This window comes from Leucoraja erinacea, chromosome 5 (genome assembly GCF_028641065.1).
Source record: "Leucoraja erinacea ecotype New England chromosome 5, Leri_hhj_1, whole genome shotgun sequence".
In the NCBI taxonomy this organism is placed as follows: Eukaryota; Metazoa; Chordata; class Chondrichthyes; order Rajiformes; family Rajidae; genus Leucoraja; species Leucoraja erinaceus.
Genome location: NC_073381.1, coordinates 20,012,538 through 20,030,886, shown reverse-complemented (window position 1 = coordinate 20,030,886; position 18,349 = coordinate 20,012,538). Strand labels below are relative to the sequence as shown.

General features: G+C 45.8%; 1 protein-coding gene across 1 annotated transcript in view; it reads left to right on the top strand.

Moving 5' to 3' along the window:
- LOC129697010 (pecanex-like protein 1) overlaps window positions 1–18,349 on the top strand; it is a 215,937-nt gene that overhangs the window by 12,433 nt on the left and 185,155 nt on the right. The window contains 1 exon segment of the mRNA XM_055635197.1: window positions 3,854–4,071. Within this exon segment, the coding sequence (XP_055491172.1) occupies window positions 3,854–4,071 (218 nt within the window).

Below are 18,349 nucleotides of genomic sequence, written 5' to 3'. Positions count from 1 at the left end.
TTAAAAAGAAAATCAATATAAAGCGTAAACAGGAAGTGGCCAAGATTAGACTTTTAATTATAAAGAAGCCAAGGTAACTTTAAGTAGGCAAGGCAACGTTAAGTAGGCAAGGCAAATTTAAGTAGGCAAGGCAACTTTAGGCAAGGCAACTTTAATTAGGCAAGGTATTAAGCACTCTGAAGGGTAGATAACGTTATCCCACTTTTTAAGAAAGGCAGGAGAGAGAAAACAGGGAATTATAGACCAGTTAGCCTGACATTGGTGGTTTGGAAGATGCTGTAGTCAATTATAAAAGATGAAATAGCGGCACATTTGGATAGCAGTAACAGGATCGATCCGAGTCAGCATGCATTTACGATGGGGAAATCATGCTTGACTAATCTTCTGGAATTTTTTGAGGATGTAAGTAGGAAAATGGACAAGGGAGAGGCAGTGGATGTAGTATACCTGGACATTCAGAAAGCATTTGATAAGGTCCCAATTAGGAGATTAGTGGGCAAAATTAGGGCACATGATATGGGGGGTAGACTGCTGACATGGATAGACAATTGGTTGGCAGACAGGAAACAAAGAGTAGGGATTAACGGCAGAATGGCAGGTAGTGACTAGTGGGGTACCGTAAGGCTCGGTGCTGAGACCAGAGTTATTTACAATATGCATCAATGATTTAGGTGAAAGGATTCAAAGTAACATTAGCAAATTTGCAGATGACACAAAGCTGGGTAGCAGTGTGAACTGTGAGGAGGATGCTATGAGAATGCAGGGTGACTTGGACAGGTTGGGTGAATTGGCAGATGCAGTTTAATGTGGATAAATGCGAGGTTATTTACCATTGGTTATTTACCATTACCAACTACAGAGGCTGTGCCACAAAGTCAGAAGGCCTGAGTGCGCCACTGGCAGAAAAGCTAAATTGCTTCTTCTCCCGCTTTGAAACATCACAACAGCAGCACTCACCTGCTACAGCCCTGTTTCCACCCTCACCTAGCTCCTGTACTACCCCACTCACTGTAACGGAGCACGATGTCAGACGGGTGCTCCTGGCAGTGAACCCCAAGAAGGCTACCGGCCCAGATGGAGTACCTGGTAAGGTGCTCAAAGCGTGCGCCCACCAGCTCACTGCCATCTTCACCAGAATTTTCAACCTCTCCCTGGCCCAGGCAGTTATTCCGTCCTGCCTAAAATCCGCCACAATCGTCCCTGTGCCGAAGAAGTCTACCATCACCAGCCTTAATGACTACCGTCCTGTGGCCCTCACTCCGGTAATCACGAAGTGCTTCGAGAGGTTGGTCCTCCAGCACATCAAGGACTATCTACCACCAGACCTCGACCCCCACCAATTCGCCTATCGCCAAAACAGATCCACAGAAGACGCCATCACCGTAGCTCTCCACTCTGTGCTGAGCCATCTGGAGCAGGGGCAGAGCTACGTCCGGATGCTCTTTGTGGATTTTAGTTCAGCCTTTAATACAATCATTCCGGACATTCTTATAGGTAAACTGGTCACTCTCGGCCTCCCCACTGTCACATGTGCCTGGATAAAGGATTTCCTCACCAACCGGCCCCAGACTGTGAGACTCGGCCCCCACCTCTCCTCCACTCGCAGGTTGAGTACCGGTTCCCCACAGGGCTGTGTGCTAAGCCCCCTCTTATACTGTCTCTACACCTACGACTGTAGTCCGGCCCACAACAACAACCGCATCGTCAAATTTGCTGACGACACTACTGTGGTCGGACTTATTTCGAAGGGAGACGAGGCAGCCTACAGAGAGGAAGTCCTGAAGTTGACAACCTGGTGCTCAGAAAACAATCTGGCTCTGAACACCAGGAAAACAAAAGAGCTCATTGTCGACTTCAGGAGGCACAGCACCGACTTAGCCCCCCTACACATCAACGGCGAGTGTGTGGAGAGGGTCAACACCTTCCGGTTTCTCGGTGTCCATATCGCTGCCGACATCTCCTGGACGGACAACACGACAGCGGTCATCAAGAAGGCTCAGCAGCGGCTGCACTTCCTGAGGGTCCTCAGGAAGCACAACCTGGACTCTAACCTGCTGCTGACCTTCTACCGCTCGTCCATCGAGAGCCTGCTGACATACTGCATTACAGCATGGTATGGCAGCTGCACCATGGCAGACAGGGAGAGGCTTCAGAGGGTAACCAGGACAGCGCAGAGGATCATTGGCTGCCCTCTCCCCTCCCTGATGGACATCTACACCTCCCCCTGCCTTAGCAGGGCAAAGAAGATCATCAAAGACAGCTCCCATCCTGCGTTTGGACTGTTCGACCTGCTGCCCTCTGGAAGGCGCTATAGGTGCATCAAATCCAGGACAAACAGACTCAGGAATAGTTGCTTTCCGAGAATTATATCTACCATAAATTCAAATTCACACATGCACTGACTACACCGCCCAACACGGACTTCCATCTGTATATATGTATATATGATATATGTATATATGTCCCCCCCCCCCCCCCCCCATCTCCCTTCTGTTTTTTTTTTCTGTTTCTTGTTTGTTGTGCTAAATTGTATGTATGCACTGAGTACGAGCAGCTTTCAGTTTCACTGTACATGTATAGTGACAATAAATGGCATATCTATATCTATATCTGTTATCCACTTTGGTTGCAAAAACAGGAAGGCAGATTACTATCTAAATGGTGTTAAATTGGGAAAAGGGGAAGTACAACGTGATCTGGGGGTCCTTGTTCATCAGTCAATGAAAGTAAGCATGCAGGTACAGCAAGCAGTGTAGAAAGGGAATGGCATGTTGGCCTTTATAACAAGAGTAGTTGAGTATAGGAGCAAATAGGTAATTCTGCAGTTGTATAAGGCCCTAGTGAGACCACACCTGGAGTATTTTGTGCAGCTTTGGTCCCCTAATTTGAGGAAGGACATTCTTGCTATTGAGGGAGTGCAGCGTAGGTTTACAAGGTTAATTCCCGGGATGGCTGGACTGTCATATGCTGAGAGAATAGAGTGGCTGGGCTTGTATACTCTGGAGTTTAGAAGAATGAGAGGAGATCTTATTGAAACATATAAGATTAATAAGGGTTTGGACATGCTAGAGGCAGGAAACATGTTCCCGATGTTGTGGAAGTCTCTGCCTCAGAGGGCGGTGGAGGTCGGTTCTCTGGATACTGGCTTTCAAGAAAAAGCTAGATAGGGCTCTTAAAGATAGTGGAGTCAGGGGATATGGGGAGAAGACAGGAACGCGGTACTGATTGTGGATGATCAGCCATGATCACATTGAATGGCAGTGCTGGCTCTAAGGGCCAAATGGCCTATTCCTGCACCTATTGTCTATTGCTGCTGAGGCTCATCCTGTGAATGTTAGACTTCTAAAACAAAGAGTAATACTGAGATCAGTCAGAAGGTCAGGAAGCATCGCTGCAGACAGAACCAGAGTTAATATGTCAAGCATAAGGCTTCTTTCACTTACCAATTTACAGGTTTTCACCTCCATTGGAAATTAAACATCAGTAATGTGAATACATCTAAATAATTTATAACCCAAATATATGTAGTGAAATTCAAATCCAGTTACCCTTTCTATTTTTAGAACTTCCATCTATCAAGCTCTGTATTGAAATTATTGTTTGCAAAGGATATTAAGGATTACACATTAGAGGCAGACAAGTGGATTAATGAACAGGTCAGCCAAGAACTGATTGGATAGACTTTGAAGGACTAAATGGCGTTCTCCTATTATCATGTTCCTAAACCGCAATTGAAATTGAAGATATTCTAACTTTAGCTCCACAGAGTTTCACTGGAAAGATACATTTTTCAATCCTTCAAAGAAACTTAGCCCTTGACAGCTGCTTTTTTCTCTTCTTTGTTTTTTTGCAGGCTGCATCTCCCAGCAAAGTTGCTCTTGGGATTTACTGTGGTTTGATAGCTCTCCTGTTTACTGCGATAAAGACAATTAATTATCGGCTTCACGTTATGTTTGAAGATGGAGAAATAATCCATCAGAGCAACCAGGCAGCATCTTTCACAAAGGACAAGACTGGAGCTGGAACACGGGAACATGATGAATCAGAACTGATGCTTTCTGTTAGTCCTGGGTAAGAGAGCAGCAATAACCAGCTAACCTTTATGAAATGTGCATAGAAACGCTCTTGTGTTTGCAAGATTATGAATTATCTTTTTTTTTTAATAGCATTTAGCTGTTGTTCAGTGGGCAGTACTACTGCTTCTGGTCAGAAGGCCTTGGTTTTAAGTGCCACTCCAGACCTTTGCGAACACAATCTTCACATTCACATTTAGTGGCATGGACTGTTAAGTGTGCTATCTTTTAGAAAAGATGTTAAACAAAGGTCCCTTTTGTTCCCTTGTATGCAGACGTAAGATTGCATGGCTAGGTCTTTTTGTCTACTTTTGTATCATCAGCAAATTTGCTAATCTTGCCCTGTATGTTCTCAACCAAATCTTCTTCTTCTTGCGTATGGCGTGCACAGCCTAAAGTTGTACGACAACTTGTTTTATTTGATATTATTTGATTGTGCATGCCAGGTTGATTGAATTCATTGAAACAGGGCGGACCACGTGAAGGTTGCAATCTCCCACCCCACAACCAAATAATTAATGTAGATGACAAACAGTAACGGACCCAGCACCGAACCCTGTGGCACACCACTAGTCACAGGCCTCCATTCTGAGAAGCAACCTTCCACCATCACCCTCTGCTCCCTTTCATGGAGCCAATTTGCTATCCATCACTGCTTGGATCCCAAGAGGTCTAACCTTCCAGAGCAGCCTACCATGCGGCACCTTGTCGAACGCCTTACTAAAGTCCAGATACACAACATCTACAGGTCTGCCTTCATCAACCATTTTCTTCACATCTTCAAGAAAAAATCAATCAGATTTGTGAGACATGACCTCCTACGTACAAAACCATGCTGACTGTCCCTAATCAGCCCTTACCCATCCAAATGCCTGTATAACCTATCCCTCAGAATACTCTCCAGTAACTTACCAACTACAGATGTTAAGCTCACCGGCCTACAGTTTCCTGCATTTTCCCTGCAGCCCTTCTTGAAAAGAGGCACAACATTTGCCACCCTCCAATGCATCTCTCCTGTATTTACGGACGACTCATACATTTCAGCCGGGGCTCCTGCAATTTCCTCTCTAGTTTCCCGCAATATCCTCGGATATCAGGCCCCGGAGGTTTGTCCACCTTCAAACACAACAGTACCTTCAGTACTTCTTCAACGGTAACCCTGACTGCACTTATGACACTTCCAGTGACTGCTCGAATTTCCTCCATACCACTGTCTTACTCCTCGGTAAATGCAGAGGATAAATACTCATCTTGCCCATCTCTTGTGGCTCCACACAGAAGTTTATTCCTGAGAAGTTCCACTCTCTCTCTAGTTACTCTTTTCCCCTTTATGTATTTATAAAATCTTTTGGGATTGTCTTTTATGCTACCCACCAGAACTATCTCCTGGCCCCTTTTTGCCCTTCTGATCTTTTTAGTTCGCTCCTTAGTTCCAGAAACTCCTCCAGGCATGCACTTGATCCCAGCTGCCTATACCTGTCGCACACATCCTTCTCGTTTTTGACTAATGTCTCAATTTCTCTTGTCAGCAAAGCTTCCCTACATTTGCCTGCTTTGCCTTTCACTCTAATGGGGCCGTACACATCCTGAGTTCTCTTCAGTACACTTAAAAACATCCCATGTGGCCGATGTTCCTTTCCCCTCAAATAACCTTCTCCAGTCAACATGAGCAAGACCTTCTCTCACACCCTCAAAGTTGGCCTTACCCCAGTTGAGCATTTTAACACGTGGACCCTCTCCGTCCCGATTTGTAGAACCAATGCCCAATTTAATCTCCAACAAACCCCCCACCCCTCCTTTCCCCCCCCCCTCCCTTTCCTTGACTCCTATCTATTTCTTCCCCCCCCCCCCCCCTCCCCACCCAGTAAATTGGCAACTATAATGCGAGACAACAGAATAGAAATTGGAGACAACTCGGAAACAAGGGAGGAAATAATAGCAGGAGGGAATATTTATAGCACATCTATGAAGTGGTAAAATGTTGAAAGCCTCTTTTCAGGAGGAACTGAATGTGATACTGAGCCCTAGAAGGAGTTATGAGGGAAGATGACTGGAATCTTGAGTGAAGCAAAATTTACAATCCGATACGATGCGATAAAACATTATTCATCCCCGGAGGGAAATTGGTCTGCCGACAGTCACGATACACAAGGTACACAAAAACTCGAAATTAAAAGTAAAAACAAAAGAAAAAGACAAGCGACTGTTGCCTGGCTGCCGTGTGCGCAGCGCTTTCACCGGAACGAATGAACAACCAAACAGACATAGACTTATCCCCTGATTCTAAACTACAGTGCCCACCCTCCCCCACACCGGGTCCCCCTTTGTTCTCTCACCGTACCTCAACGCCGGATCTCCATTGTCTTCCCATCCCCCCCCCACGCTCATTGACCTGTGTCGGTGGGGGCGCTACGAGACGGCTGCCCTGCCAGCAGCGTGTTAGTTAATTCTATTTTGTTTTGTTTTTTTAGTATGTCCAAATGTTTGTTTTAATGTCTCTCGGTGTGTCTTGTGTGGGGGGTGGTGAGGGGGGGTAAGGGGGGAACCGCTTTTGGTCGCCTCCTCCACGGAGAGGCGATTTTTTTCCCCTGTCGCCTCCCTCGCGGCCTAACACCAAGGATTGGTGCGGCCTTTCCCGGAGCTTCAGCAGCGGGCGCAGCGTGAACTTTTCATCGCGGAGCGGGCGAGTCCTCGCCGGCGGTCGCCAGAAGGGAGTGCACCGATCGCTGGCCCGCAGGAGCCTGAGTCTGCGGAGATTCCAGCTGGCATGGAGTCCGGAGCCTGGGATCCCTCGTTGGGGACCCCGGAGGAGAAGAGATCCGACCGCCATCCCGTGGCCTACATAATCTAGAAGCCGCGGACTGTGGTGCTTTTATCTGCGGGCGCAGCGGCGACTTACCATCCGGAACGGGGTCCCTCGCCGAGGATCCCAGGAGAAGCGCTCCGACCGCCGGCCTGCGGCCTACGTCATCTTCAATCCGCGGCCTTCCGGTAGGGAAGCACCGATTCGGGACTTACCTTGCCTGTACATCTGGCTTCCCACAGTGGCGACTGCGGAGGTTTATGGTCCCGACCACGGGGAAAAATGGAGGAGGACTGACTAAACTTTGTGCCTTCCACCACAGTGATGCATGCTGTGGTGGATGTTTTGTGTTAACATTTTTATTGTGTATTGTGTGTTATTTTTTATTGTACCGCTGCTGGCAAGTTCATTTCACTGCACTTCGTTGTGTAGGTGACGAATAAATTTGACCGTGAGGCCTCACCGCCACCGAGGCCCACGTTGTCGCCGAGGTTCCTGCTGCCTCTGTCGAGGCTTCCATCGCCACCACCTCTGAGGCTCCTTCGGCCCAGACAGACGTCGCCGCCCGGCTTCACCTCAGTCCCCTGGGAGGCCTGTGGTGCGAGTCGGGCCCACCAGGGCGCGTTCTGGTTGGCAGTGGCACGGTTGTTCAGCGGGTGGATCTGGCATGCGCGGCTCCATGGGACACAGACAGAGACGGGGACAAAGACAAAGAAAAATAATTGCATTGCTTTGGGATAGCAATGATGCATGACTGGTAGCAGTGGATTGAAGTGATTAACATTGGGGAAGTACCAAATGCCCAGAATTATAGATATAGAGTGATACAGTATGGAAACAGGCCCTTCGGCCCAACCTGCCCAACATATCCCAGCCACACTAGTTCTACCTGCCTGCACTTGGTCCATATCCCTCCAAACCTGTCCTATCCATGTACTTGTCTAACTGTTTCTTAAACGTTAGATAGTCCCAGCCTCAACTACCTCATCTGGCAGCTCGTTCCATACACCCACTATCCCTTGTGTGAAAATGTAACCCCTCAGATTCCTATTAAATTACTTCCCCTTCTCCTTGAACCTATGTCCTCTGGTCCTAGATTCCCCTACTCTGGGCAAGAGACTCTGTGCATCTACCCGATCTATTCCTCTCATGATTTTGTACACCTCTAGAAGATCATATCTTTGAGGTTTTCAAGGTTATCCTGTTTTTTAAATTTAATGAGATTATGAATCATTCGGTAAGATCACATTGAAGGAACTATTTAACATTTTGTTACAAATTACTTCATCGGGATTCTTTAACTCTGCTTAAAGGAAATCTAGAAATACAAATCAGTTATCAGTCAATGTGACTGTGAACCTGCTGCTTTCATTCAGCAAATTCAGCAGATTTTTCTGAACCTGCAGGAAATAACACTTCAATGTGGGTCCAATCTCTCACGAGCAAATTGGATTATCAACCTCCTCAATTGTATAAAACATCAGTCTTTTCCTAATCCTCTGGGGCAACTGAGTAAGAGCAAAGAATGCTTATTTTACTGCCAAAAAGAATTAAAGAATTGAAAAGGAGTAAGTACCTCTGTTAATTGCCTTGATGTGTTCTGTCTTAAAATAAAATTCAACTTCCTAACTCTCTAAATTCAGTTAAAGGAAAATATCTGTATTTATATAATCTGTGGATAGGAGGAAGACAGTCACTCAAGCCTCTTCCCAACGCCATCCCCCCCGGCATGTCCATTATCATACTGGTCTGTGCAAAACTCAGTTGGCCTGACATTACATATTATTAATTGAGGTGGAAACCACTGCTCTTTGTAGTTTCACATCACTACCTACTTGTAATGAAGTTCTTTAATGACCCTTGTCCTTGACTTCCCAATCAGCAGATGAAGTTTATCTCAAACTAGCAAAAAGTTTCACCCATCGCTTAGATAATTACAGAGAGGTCACATAGAATTCACAGTGCAGAGAAAGGCTATGTGGTTCAACGAGCCCATGCTGATGCATGAACATTAATTCCACCTATCTGGATCAGTTTGAAGATGTGTCCCAACCTGAAACATCACCTACCCGTGTTCTCCAGGGATGCTGCCTGACCCGCTGACTTACTCCAGCATTTTGTGTCTTTCCTTGGTAAACCAGCAGCTGCAGTTCCTTGTTTCTACATGCTTGTACCTTATTTTGTCTCGCCCCATTGCTGTTTTGATTCTTTTCACCCTCACATTCTTACGTGATTTTGCCTTAAATGCTATTCATCTAATCTTTTCCATTCTATCCACTCCTTCTGCTAATCGTATTGCAGCCATTGTATATGTACTACCTGAACAAAAGACACTAATGCTGATTATGCAAATTGTATTGTGATTAACAGGGCAAATTAATTTGCAGAATACACAAGGAGCTGCTACCACTTTTAGACCCAGACAATTTTCTTCTAGACTGCAGTAGAAATGAAATTGAGGCAGATAATGTTTAACAAAGAACTGCAAATGCTGGAAAAATGAAAGGTAGACAAAAATGCTGGAGAACTCAGCGGGTGAGGCAGCATCTACGGAGCGAAAGAATAGGTGATGTTTCGGGTCGAGACCCTTCTTCAGATGGTCAGTTTCCTACCACCAATTAAAGTGAACCTGGCTGCACACTGTCGATCTGTTGTATTTTTTATTGGAAAAATATATTTAAATAAAATCTGTACAAAGATTCATAATCTGTAGATGTTCAGTATTGGCAAGAGCTCCAGGAGAATTAACCATGGGAGAATTATTCATTTTTAAGTACAAGATTACTGTTTAAAATTATTTCTTCAGTGTGTGTGGACTGAGTATTGATGATTTATCCATGGTGGGCACATAATTCTTGACACAGCATGGATTTGTTGGGCCAAATTGCCTTGTTTCTGTGCTATGGATTCAATGCAACCCCTGTGTGAATATCCAAACAACACGTGGGCTCCCTGCTTGGCTCAACATGAATGTCAGCAGCTGTGGACCTGATGTTGGAGCGATGGTATGTTATTCATTGGTTTGTCCACCTCCATGACTAAACACTACCATACATCAGATTCTGGCAGGAGAGCCCTGAATTAATGCTGGAATCACAGCTGTCTGACAATGTTCATAATATAGTGGCGGTTAGAGCAGTGGTGGCTCAGTGGGCAGAGCTCTCTAAGAAGATTTACGGGATCAAGTTGATCCAATAGCCACAGTCTTTTGAACTATTCTCCATTGTGCGCCATTGCCTTAAGTAAATTATATGGTCATGCTCCAGCTTGTTCCTGGTAATTATTCTTATAAGAATGTTTCATCATCTCGTTTTAGATAGCCCAGTTTCATCAACAATTTGAGTGCAATTAATTCAGCTGCAAGGCACAGGTTTTAGAAAATAACTGCTTACATATTTTAAAATATATAATTTGAAATAACGTGTTTATATACCACAGTGACTAGTTTTGTGCTTCAGATTTGTTGCTATGCAGAGTTAATGAGCCAACAGTGAATAGTAAGTCTGTAAGTCATTATTCCAAGAGCCCCTACTGTGCTCTGACAAAACAATCTGGACCTTTGTTAAGTTTTTACTGACATTCCAGTTCGCAATTCATTGTCTTTATGGGATGTGTTGTGATAAAAATTAAATAAATGGTCAATACTACAACTGGCATGTCAAGTTAAATCATTGTTTCAAGATATAAAGAGAGAGATGGCCACGCAAGGAAGTGTGATTTTCCATGGAAGAGTTACTGATGAACACAGAAAATGCAAAACACAGCAATTATTTAACCTGTTCTATGTTATTATTAACTAAACTTTGTTGTACGTACTCTAAATTAGTAGATGCAGAATCATAGAATGAGGGTGTGCCAGCATGACATTAATCTGCTAGAGGGTAAAATATCATCAGCACACAACTGGTTAAATATGAACAGATATTTATTAGTCTTAATTTCATAGATAAACATAGAAACATAGAAAATAGGCGCAGGAGTAGGCCATTCGGCCTTTCGAGCCTGCACCGCCATTCAATTTGATCATGGCTGATCATCCAACTCAGTATCCTGTACCTGCCTTCTCTCCATACCCCCTGATCCCTTTAGCCACAAGGGCCACATCTAACTCCCTCTTAAATATAGCCAATGAACTGGCCTCAACTACCTTCTGTGGCAGAGAGTTCCAGAGATTCACCACTCTTTGTGTGAAAAATGTTTTTCTCATCTCGGTCCTAAAGGATTTCCCCTCTATCCTCAAACTGTGACCCCTTGTCCTGGATTTTCCCAACATCGGGAACAATCTTCCTGCATCTAGCCTGTCCAACCCCTTAAGAATTTTGTAAATTTCTATACGATTCCCCTCTAAATCTCCTAAATTCTAGCGAGTACAAACCGTGTCTATCCAGTCTTTCTTCATATGAAAGTCCTGACATCCCAGGAATCAGTCTGGTGAACCTTCTCTGCACTCCCTCCATGGCAAGAATGTATTTCCTCAGATTTGGAGACCAAAACTGTATGCAATACTCCAGGTGTGGTCTCACCAAGACCCTGTACAACTGCAGTAGAACCTCCCTGCTCCTATACTCAAATCCCTTTGCTATGAATGCTAAAATACCATTGGCTTTCTTCACTGCCTGCTGCACCTGCATGCCTACTTTCAATGACTGGTGTACCATGACACCCAGGTCTCGTTGCATCTCCCCTTTTCCTAATCGGCCACCATTTAGATAATAGTCTACTTTCCTGTTTTTGCCACCAAAGTGGATAACCTCACATTTATCCACATTATACTGCATCTGCCATGCATTTGCCCACTCACCCAGCCTATCCAAGTCACCTTGCAGCCTCTTAGCATCCTCCTCACAGCTAACACTGCCCCCCAGCTTAGTGTCATCCGCAAACTTGGAGATGTTGCATTCAATTCCCTCGTCCAAATCATTAATATATATTATAAATAGCTGGGGTCCCAGCACTGAGCCTTGCGGTACCCCATTAGTCACTGCCTGCCATTCTGAAAAGGACCCATTTACTCCTACTCTTTGCTTCCTGTTTGCCAGCCAGTTCTCTATCCACATCAATACTGAACCCCCAATACCGTGTGCTTTAAGTTTGTATACTAATCTCTTATGTGGGATCTTGTCGAAAGCCTTCTGAAAGTCCAGATATATCACATCCACTGGTTCTCCCTTATCCACTCTACTAGTTACACCCTCGAAAAATTCTATAAGATTCGTCAGACATGATTTACCTTTCGTAAATCCATGCTGACTTTGTCCAATGATTGTCCAAATGTGCTGCTATCCTATCTTTAATAACTGACTAGCAGTTTCCCCATTACCGATGTTAGACTAACTGGTCTGTAATTCCCTGTTTTCGCTCTCCCTCCCTTTTTAAAAAGTTGGGTTACATTAGCTACCCTCCAATCCTCAGGAACTACTCCAGAATCTAAAGAGTTTTCAAAAATGATCACTAATGCATCCACTATTTCTGGGGCTACTTCCTTAAGTACTCTGGGATGCAGCCTATCTGGCCCTGGGGATTTATCGGCCTTTAATCCATTCAATTTACCTAACACCATTTCCTGGCTAACCTGGATTTCACCCAGTTCCTCCATCTCATTTGACCCGCGGTCCCCTGCTATTTCCGGCAGATTATTTATGTCTTCCTTAGTGAAGACAGAACCAAAGTAGTTATTCAATTGGTCTGCCATGTCCTTGTTCCCCATGATCAATTCATCTGTTTCTGACTGCAAGGGACCTACATTTGTTTTAACTAATCTCTTTCTCTTGACATACCTATAAAAACTTTTGCAGTCAGTTTTTATGTTCCATGCCAGTTTTCTTTCATAATCTATTTTCCCTTTCCTAATTAAGCCCTTTGTCCTCCTGTGTTGGACTGAATTTCTCCCAGTCCTCTGGTAGGCTGCTTTTTCTGGCTAATTTGTATGCTTCATCTTTTGTTTTGATACTATCCCTGATTTCCCTTGTTATCCACGGATGCACTACCTTCCCTGATTTATTCTTTTGCCAAACTGGGATGAACAATTGTTGTAGTTCATCCATACAGTCTTTAAATGCCTTCCATTGCATATCCACCATCAACCCTTTAAGAATCAATTGCCAGTCAATCTTGGCCAATTCACGTCTCATACCCTCAAAGATACCTTTCTTTAAGTTCAGGAACCTTGTTTCTGAATTAACAATGTCACTCTCCATCCTCATGAAGAACTCAACCATATTATGGTCACTCTTGCCAAAGGGGCCACGCACAACAAGACTGCTAACTAACCCTTCCTCATTACTCAATACCCAGTCTAGAATAGCCTGCTCTCTCGTTGGTTCCTTTACATGTTGGTTTAGAAAACTATCCTGCATACATTCCAAGAAATCCTCTTCCTGAGCACCCCTGCTATGTAGATTGAAGTCGCCCATTATAACTGTTTTACCTTTGTTGCACACATTTCTAATTTCCAATTTGATGCCATCCCCAACTCCACTACTACTACCCACTAGCGTTTTCTGCCCCTTAGTCTTTCGCAGCTCTACCCATATCGATTCCACATCCTTCAAGCTAATGTCCTTCCTTTCCATTGCGTTAATCTCCTCTCTAACCAGCAACGCTACCCCACCTCCTTTTCCTTTCTGTCTATCCCTCATGAATATTGAATATCCCTGGATGTTCAGCTCCCAGCCTTGGTCACCCTGGAGCCATGTCTCCTTGATCCCAACTATATCATAATCATTAATAGCTATCTGCACATTCAACTCATGTATCTCTTACGTATGCACTCACACACTCACTCAGTCATTTGCACTCACTTAAGGGCTTGTCCCACTTACGTGTCCTTGGCACACAAATTACGCGACCTCATGGTCGCGTTGAGCCGCGATGGTCCTGCGAAGGTCGGGCGCGATTACATGCGTATGCACAGCCGTCTGGAGTGCTTGACATCATTTGAAGACGGTCAAAAAGCTGGAGTAACTCAGCGGGACCGGCAGCATCTCTGGAGAGAAGGAATGGGTGATGTTTCGTGTCGAGACTCTTCTTCAGTCTGAAAAGAAGGGTCTTGACCCGAAACGTCACCAAAAGCTTCTCTCCAGAGATGCTGCCAGTCCCGCTGAGTCACTCCTGCATTTTGTGTCTTATCTTCAATTTTCTTGGCCCCGCTCTGGGAGTAGAAGTGGGGGCGGAACCGGACCAAAACGGCCGTGAGCCCCAGGCCGAGTTCGACAATCGTTTGCCTGCTTTTGCTGCTGTTGAAGGTGAGACGTTGCTTCGCACCAGGGTCTTGGGCCTGTCCCACTTTGGCCGTCAGTTCCGCGACAGGCCGTTGGCGCACGAAGATTTCGTTCACTACAAAAATTTCGGAGCCCCGCGCGATGTCGCGCACAACTACATACCCCTCTGCGCTTCTAAGTGGGACCGGCCCCGTGCGGCCATACGATGCCCGTGCACCTCAACGCGACGACGAGATTGCGTAATTTGCGTTTCCAAGGACACGTACGTGGGACAGGCCCTTCGCTCATTCCTGCTCTCACACCCTCATTCGCTCACCAACAAAGGATCTTATATGTTGCCAAATCTCACTCAACCTATTGAGGCTCACACAAATTTCATCTACCAGTGAATGACAGCCCTCAAGAGATAGACAACACTAAAGCAAATCAAATGTAATTAAGGAGACTTAAATGTTATGTCTTTCAAATCAAAATAAATTGCTGTAAGTTGTAATCTTGTGCACACATTCAAAGACAACACCATCAAACAAAACTTCAGCAACCCTCAAGTTATGATAGTTTCTGATCTCTTTGCTTATGTTATTTATCTCTGGGATACATGTTGAAGCCCCATTGTGACTAGTCTCATTTGAACAGGGTTGGCTGGACTGTAGTTCTTCTTTACCTGTTAAAGCATTCACATTTCAAACAATATTGATCTCAATTGTAACGTTCCCCTTCTGTTGCCTTCACCTCCTGATTGAGATTTTCCCCTGCTCTTGCCATCTCTTCACAGCTGTTCCCTTCACCTCACACATCTTCCCCTGGAGCTCCCAGATTGCTTTTATCAATCTAATATGCATCAAACTGCAAAATCACGTACCTTATTGCCAATCTGTGGAATTCCCTGCCACAGGACAATGGAGGCCAAATCACTGGATGGACTTAAGAGAGAGTTAGATAGAGCTCTAGGGACAAGTGGAATCAAGGGATATGGGGAGAAGGCAGGCACGGGTTATTGATTGGGGATAATCAGCCATGATCACAATGAATGGCTGGCTCGAAGGGCCGAATGGCCTCCTCCTGCACCTATTTCTATGTTTAATCTTTTCAGGTTTATTATTACTGTCAGGAGGTAAATCTGGGAGCTTGCAGGTATGGTAATGAGTGTGATATCAGAGTCGGCAGCAGTTGATTTAAGGAGTCCCCTGAACCCTGTCTCTCAATCCCCCTCCTGTAGCCTTCACATGAGTCAGCCACAGTTGGTCAATGCATGTGATAGGAGCCTCAGTAAGTCCCAGGTCTGTGAAAGGATATCCCCTAGTTCAGCTAAAGCAAAAATAAACCTATATTTTAAATTTGTGGGTTTTGTTTCCCACGTTTGTCTTATCAGGCAGCTCAACATATTTCCACCAGTGGCAGAGTCTAGGATTGACAGTACAGTGGCGCAGCGGTAGAGTTGCTGCCTTACAGCGAATGTAGCGCCGGAGACCCAGGTTCAATCCTGACTACGGGTGCTGTCTGTACGGAGTTTGTACGTTTGCCCTGTGACCTGCGTGTGTTTGCTCCGAGATCTTCGGTTTCCTCCCCCACTCCAAAGACATATAGGTATATAGGTTAATTGGCTTGGTAAATGTAAAGATTGTCCCTAGTGGATAATAGGTTAGAGTTAATGTGCAAGGATCGCTGGTCGGCGCGGACCCGTGGGCCAGTTTCTGCACTGTATCTCTAAACTAAACTAAACGAAAAACCAGAGGTCACAGCCTTATAATTAAAGGACGTTCCTTTGGGAATGAAATGAGGAGGAATTTCTTTAGTCAGATGGTGGTGAATCTGTGGAATTCCGCTAGCCCTAAGAGCTCTATCTAACTCTCTTTTGAATGCAAGCATTGAACCGGCCTCCACCGCCTTCTGAGGCAGAGAATTCCACAAATTCACAACTCTCTGTGAGAAAAAGTTTTTCCTCATCTCAGTTCTAAATGGCCTACCCATATTCTTAAACTGCGGCCCCTGGTTCTGGACTCCCCCGACATCGGGAACATGTTTCCTGCATCCAGCTCGTCAAAACGACCCATCATTTATTTATTTGCCTCTGTACTCCACAATGTGAGATTTGTAATAGAAAAATTCACGTGTGGTTAAAGTGCACATTGTCAGATTTTATTAAAGGGTATTTTTATACATTTTGGTTTCACCATGTAGAAATTACAGCTGTGTTTATACATAGTCCCCCCATTTCAGGGCACCATAATGTTTGGGGCACATGACTTCACAGGTGTTTGTAATTGCTCAGGTGTGTTTAATTGCCTCCTTAATGCAGGAAAAGAGAGCTCTCAGCACCTAGTCTTTCCTCCAGTCTTTCCATCACCTTTGGAAACGTTTTATGCTGTTGATCAACCTGAGGCCCAAAGTTGTGCCAATGAAAGTCAAAGAAGCCATTATGAGACTGAAAAACAAGAATAAAACTGGTAGAGACATCAGCCGAACCTTAGGCTTACCAAAATCAACTGTTTGGAACATCATTAAGAAGAAAGAGAGAACTGGTGAGCTTACTAATCGCAAAGGGACTGGCAGGCCAAAGAAGACCTCCACAGCTGATAATAGACAATAGGTGCTGGAGTAGGCCATTCGGCCCTTCGAGCCAGCATCACCATTCAATGTGATCATGGCTGATCATTCCCAATCAGTACCCCGTTCCTGCCTTCTCTCCTTATCCCCCGACTCCTCTATCTTTAAGAGCCCTATCTAGCTCTCTCTTCAAAGTATCCAGAGAACCGGCCTCCACCGCCCTCTGAGGCAGAGAATTCCACAGACTCACAACTCTCTGTGAGAAAAAGTGTTTCCTCGTCTCCGTTCTAAATGGCTTACCCCTTATTCTTAAACTGTGGCCCCTGGTTCTGGACTTCCCCAACAACGGGAACATGTTGTTCAAGAAGGAACTGCAGATGCTGGAAAATCGATGGTAGACAAAAGTGCTGGAGAAACTCAGCAAGTGCGGCAGCATCTATGCAGCGAACGAAATAGGCAATGTTTCGGGCCAAAACCCTTCAGACTGATGCAGGGTGGCGGGGGGGGTGGGGGGGAGAAAGGAAGAGGAGGAGCCAGAGGGCTGAGGGAGAGCTGGGATGGGGAGGAGACAGCAAGCGCTACTGGAAATTGGAGAAGTCAATGTTCAAGCCGCTGGGGTGCAGACTGCCCAAACGGAATATGAGGTGCTGCTCCTCCAATTTCCGGTGGTGTTCACTCTGGCCATGGAGGAGGCCCAGGACAGAAAGGTCGTATTCGGAATGGGAGGGGGAGTTGAAGTGCTGAGCCACCGGGAGGTCAGGTTGGTTAATGTGGACCGAGCGGAGGTGTTCGGTGAAACGATCGCCAAGCCTATGCTTGGTCTCACCGATGTAGATCAACTGACATCTAGAGCAGCGGATGCAATAGATGAGGTTGGAGGTGAACCTTTGTAGCACCTGGAACAACTAATTGGGTCGAAGGGGGAGGTAAAGATCCCAGCTCTCCCTCAGCCCTCTGGCTCCTCCTCTTCCTTTCTTCTTCCCATCTCCCCCCATGTCTGCCTTCCGCAAAGACCGCTCCCTCCGCAACTCCCTTGTCAATTCTTCCCTTCCCTCCCGTACCACCCCCTCCCCGGGCACTTTCCATTGCAACCGCAAGAAATGCAACACCTGTCCCTTCACCTCCCCCCTCTACTACATTCAAGGACCCAAGCAGTCCTTCCAGGTGCGACAAAGGTTCACCTGTATCTCCTCGAACCTCATCTACTGCATCCGCTGCTCTAGATGTCAGCTGATTTACATCGGGGAGACTAAGCGGAGGTTGGGTGATCGTTTCGCCGAACACCTCCGCTCAGTCCGCAATAACCTACCTGAACTCCCGGTGGCTCAGCACTTCAACTCCCCTTCCCATTCTCAATCCGACCTCTCTGTCCTGGGTCTCCTCCATTGCCAGAGTGAGCAACACCGGAAATTGGAGGAACAGCAACTCATATTCCGCCTGGGCAGCTTGCGTCCTGATGGCATGAACGTTGAATTCTCCCAATTTTGCTAGCCCCTGCTGTCTCCTCCCCTCCTTAACCCTCGAGCTGTCTCCTCCCATCCCCCCGCCCTCGGGTTCCTCCTCCTCCCTTTTTCCTTCCTTCTCCCCCCCACCTCCCATCAGTCTGAAGAAGGGTTTTGGCCCGAAAAGTCGCCTATTTCCTTCGCTCCATAGATGCTGCTGCACCCGCTGAGTTTCTCCAGCAATTTTGTGTACCTTCGATCTTC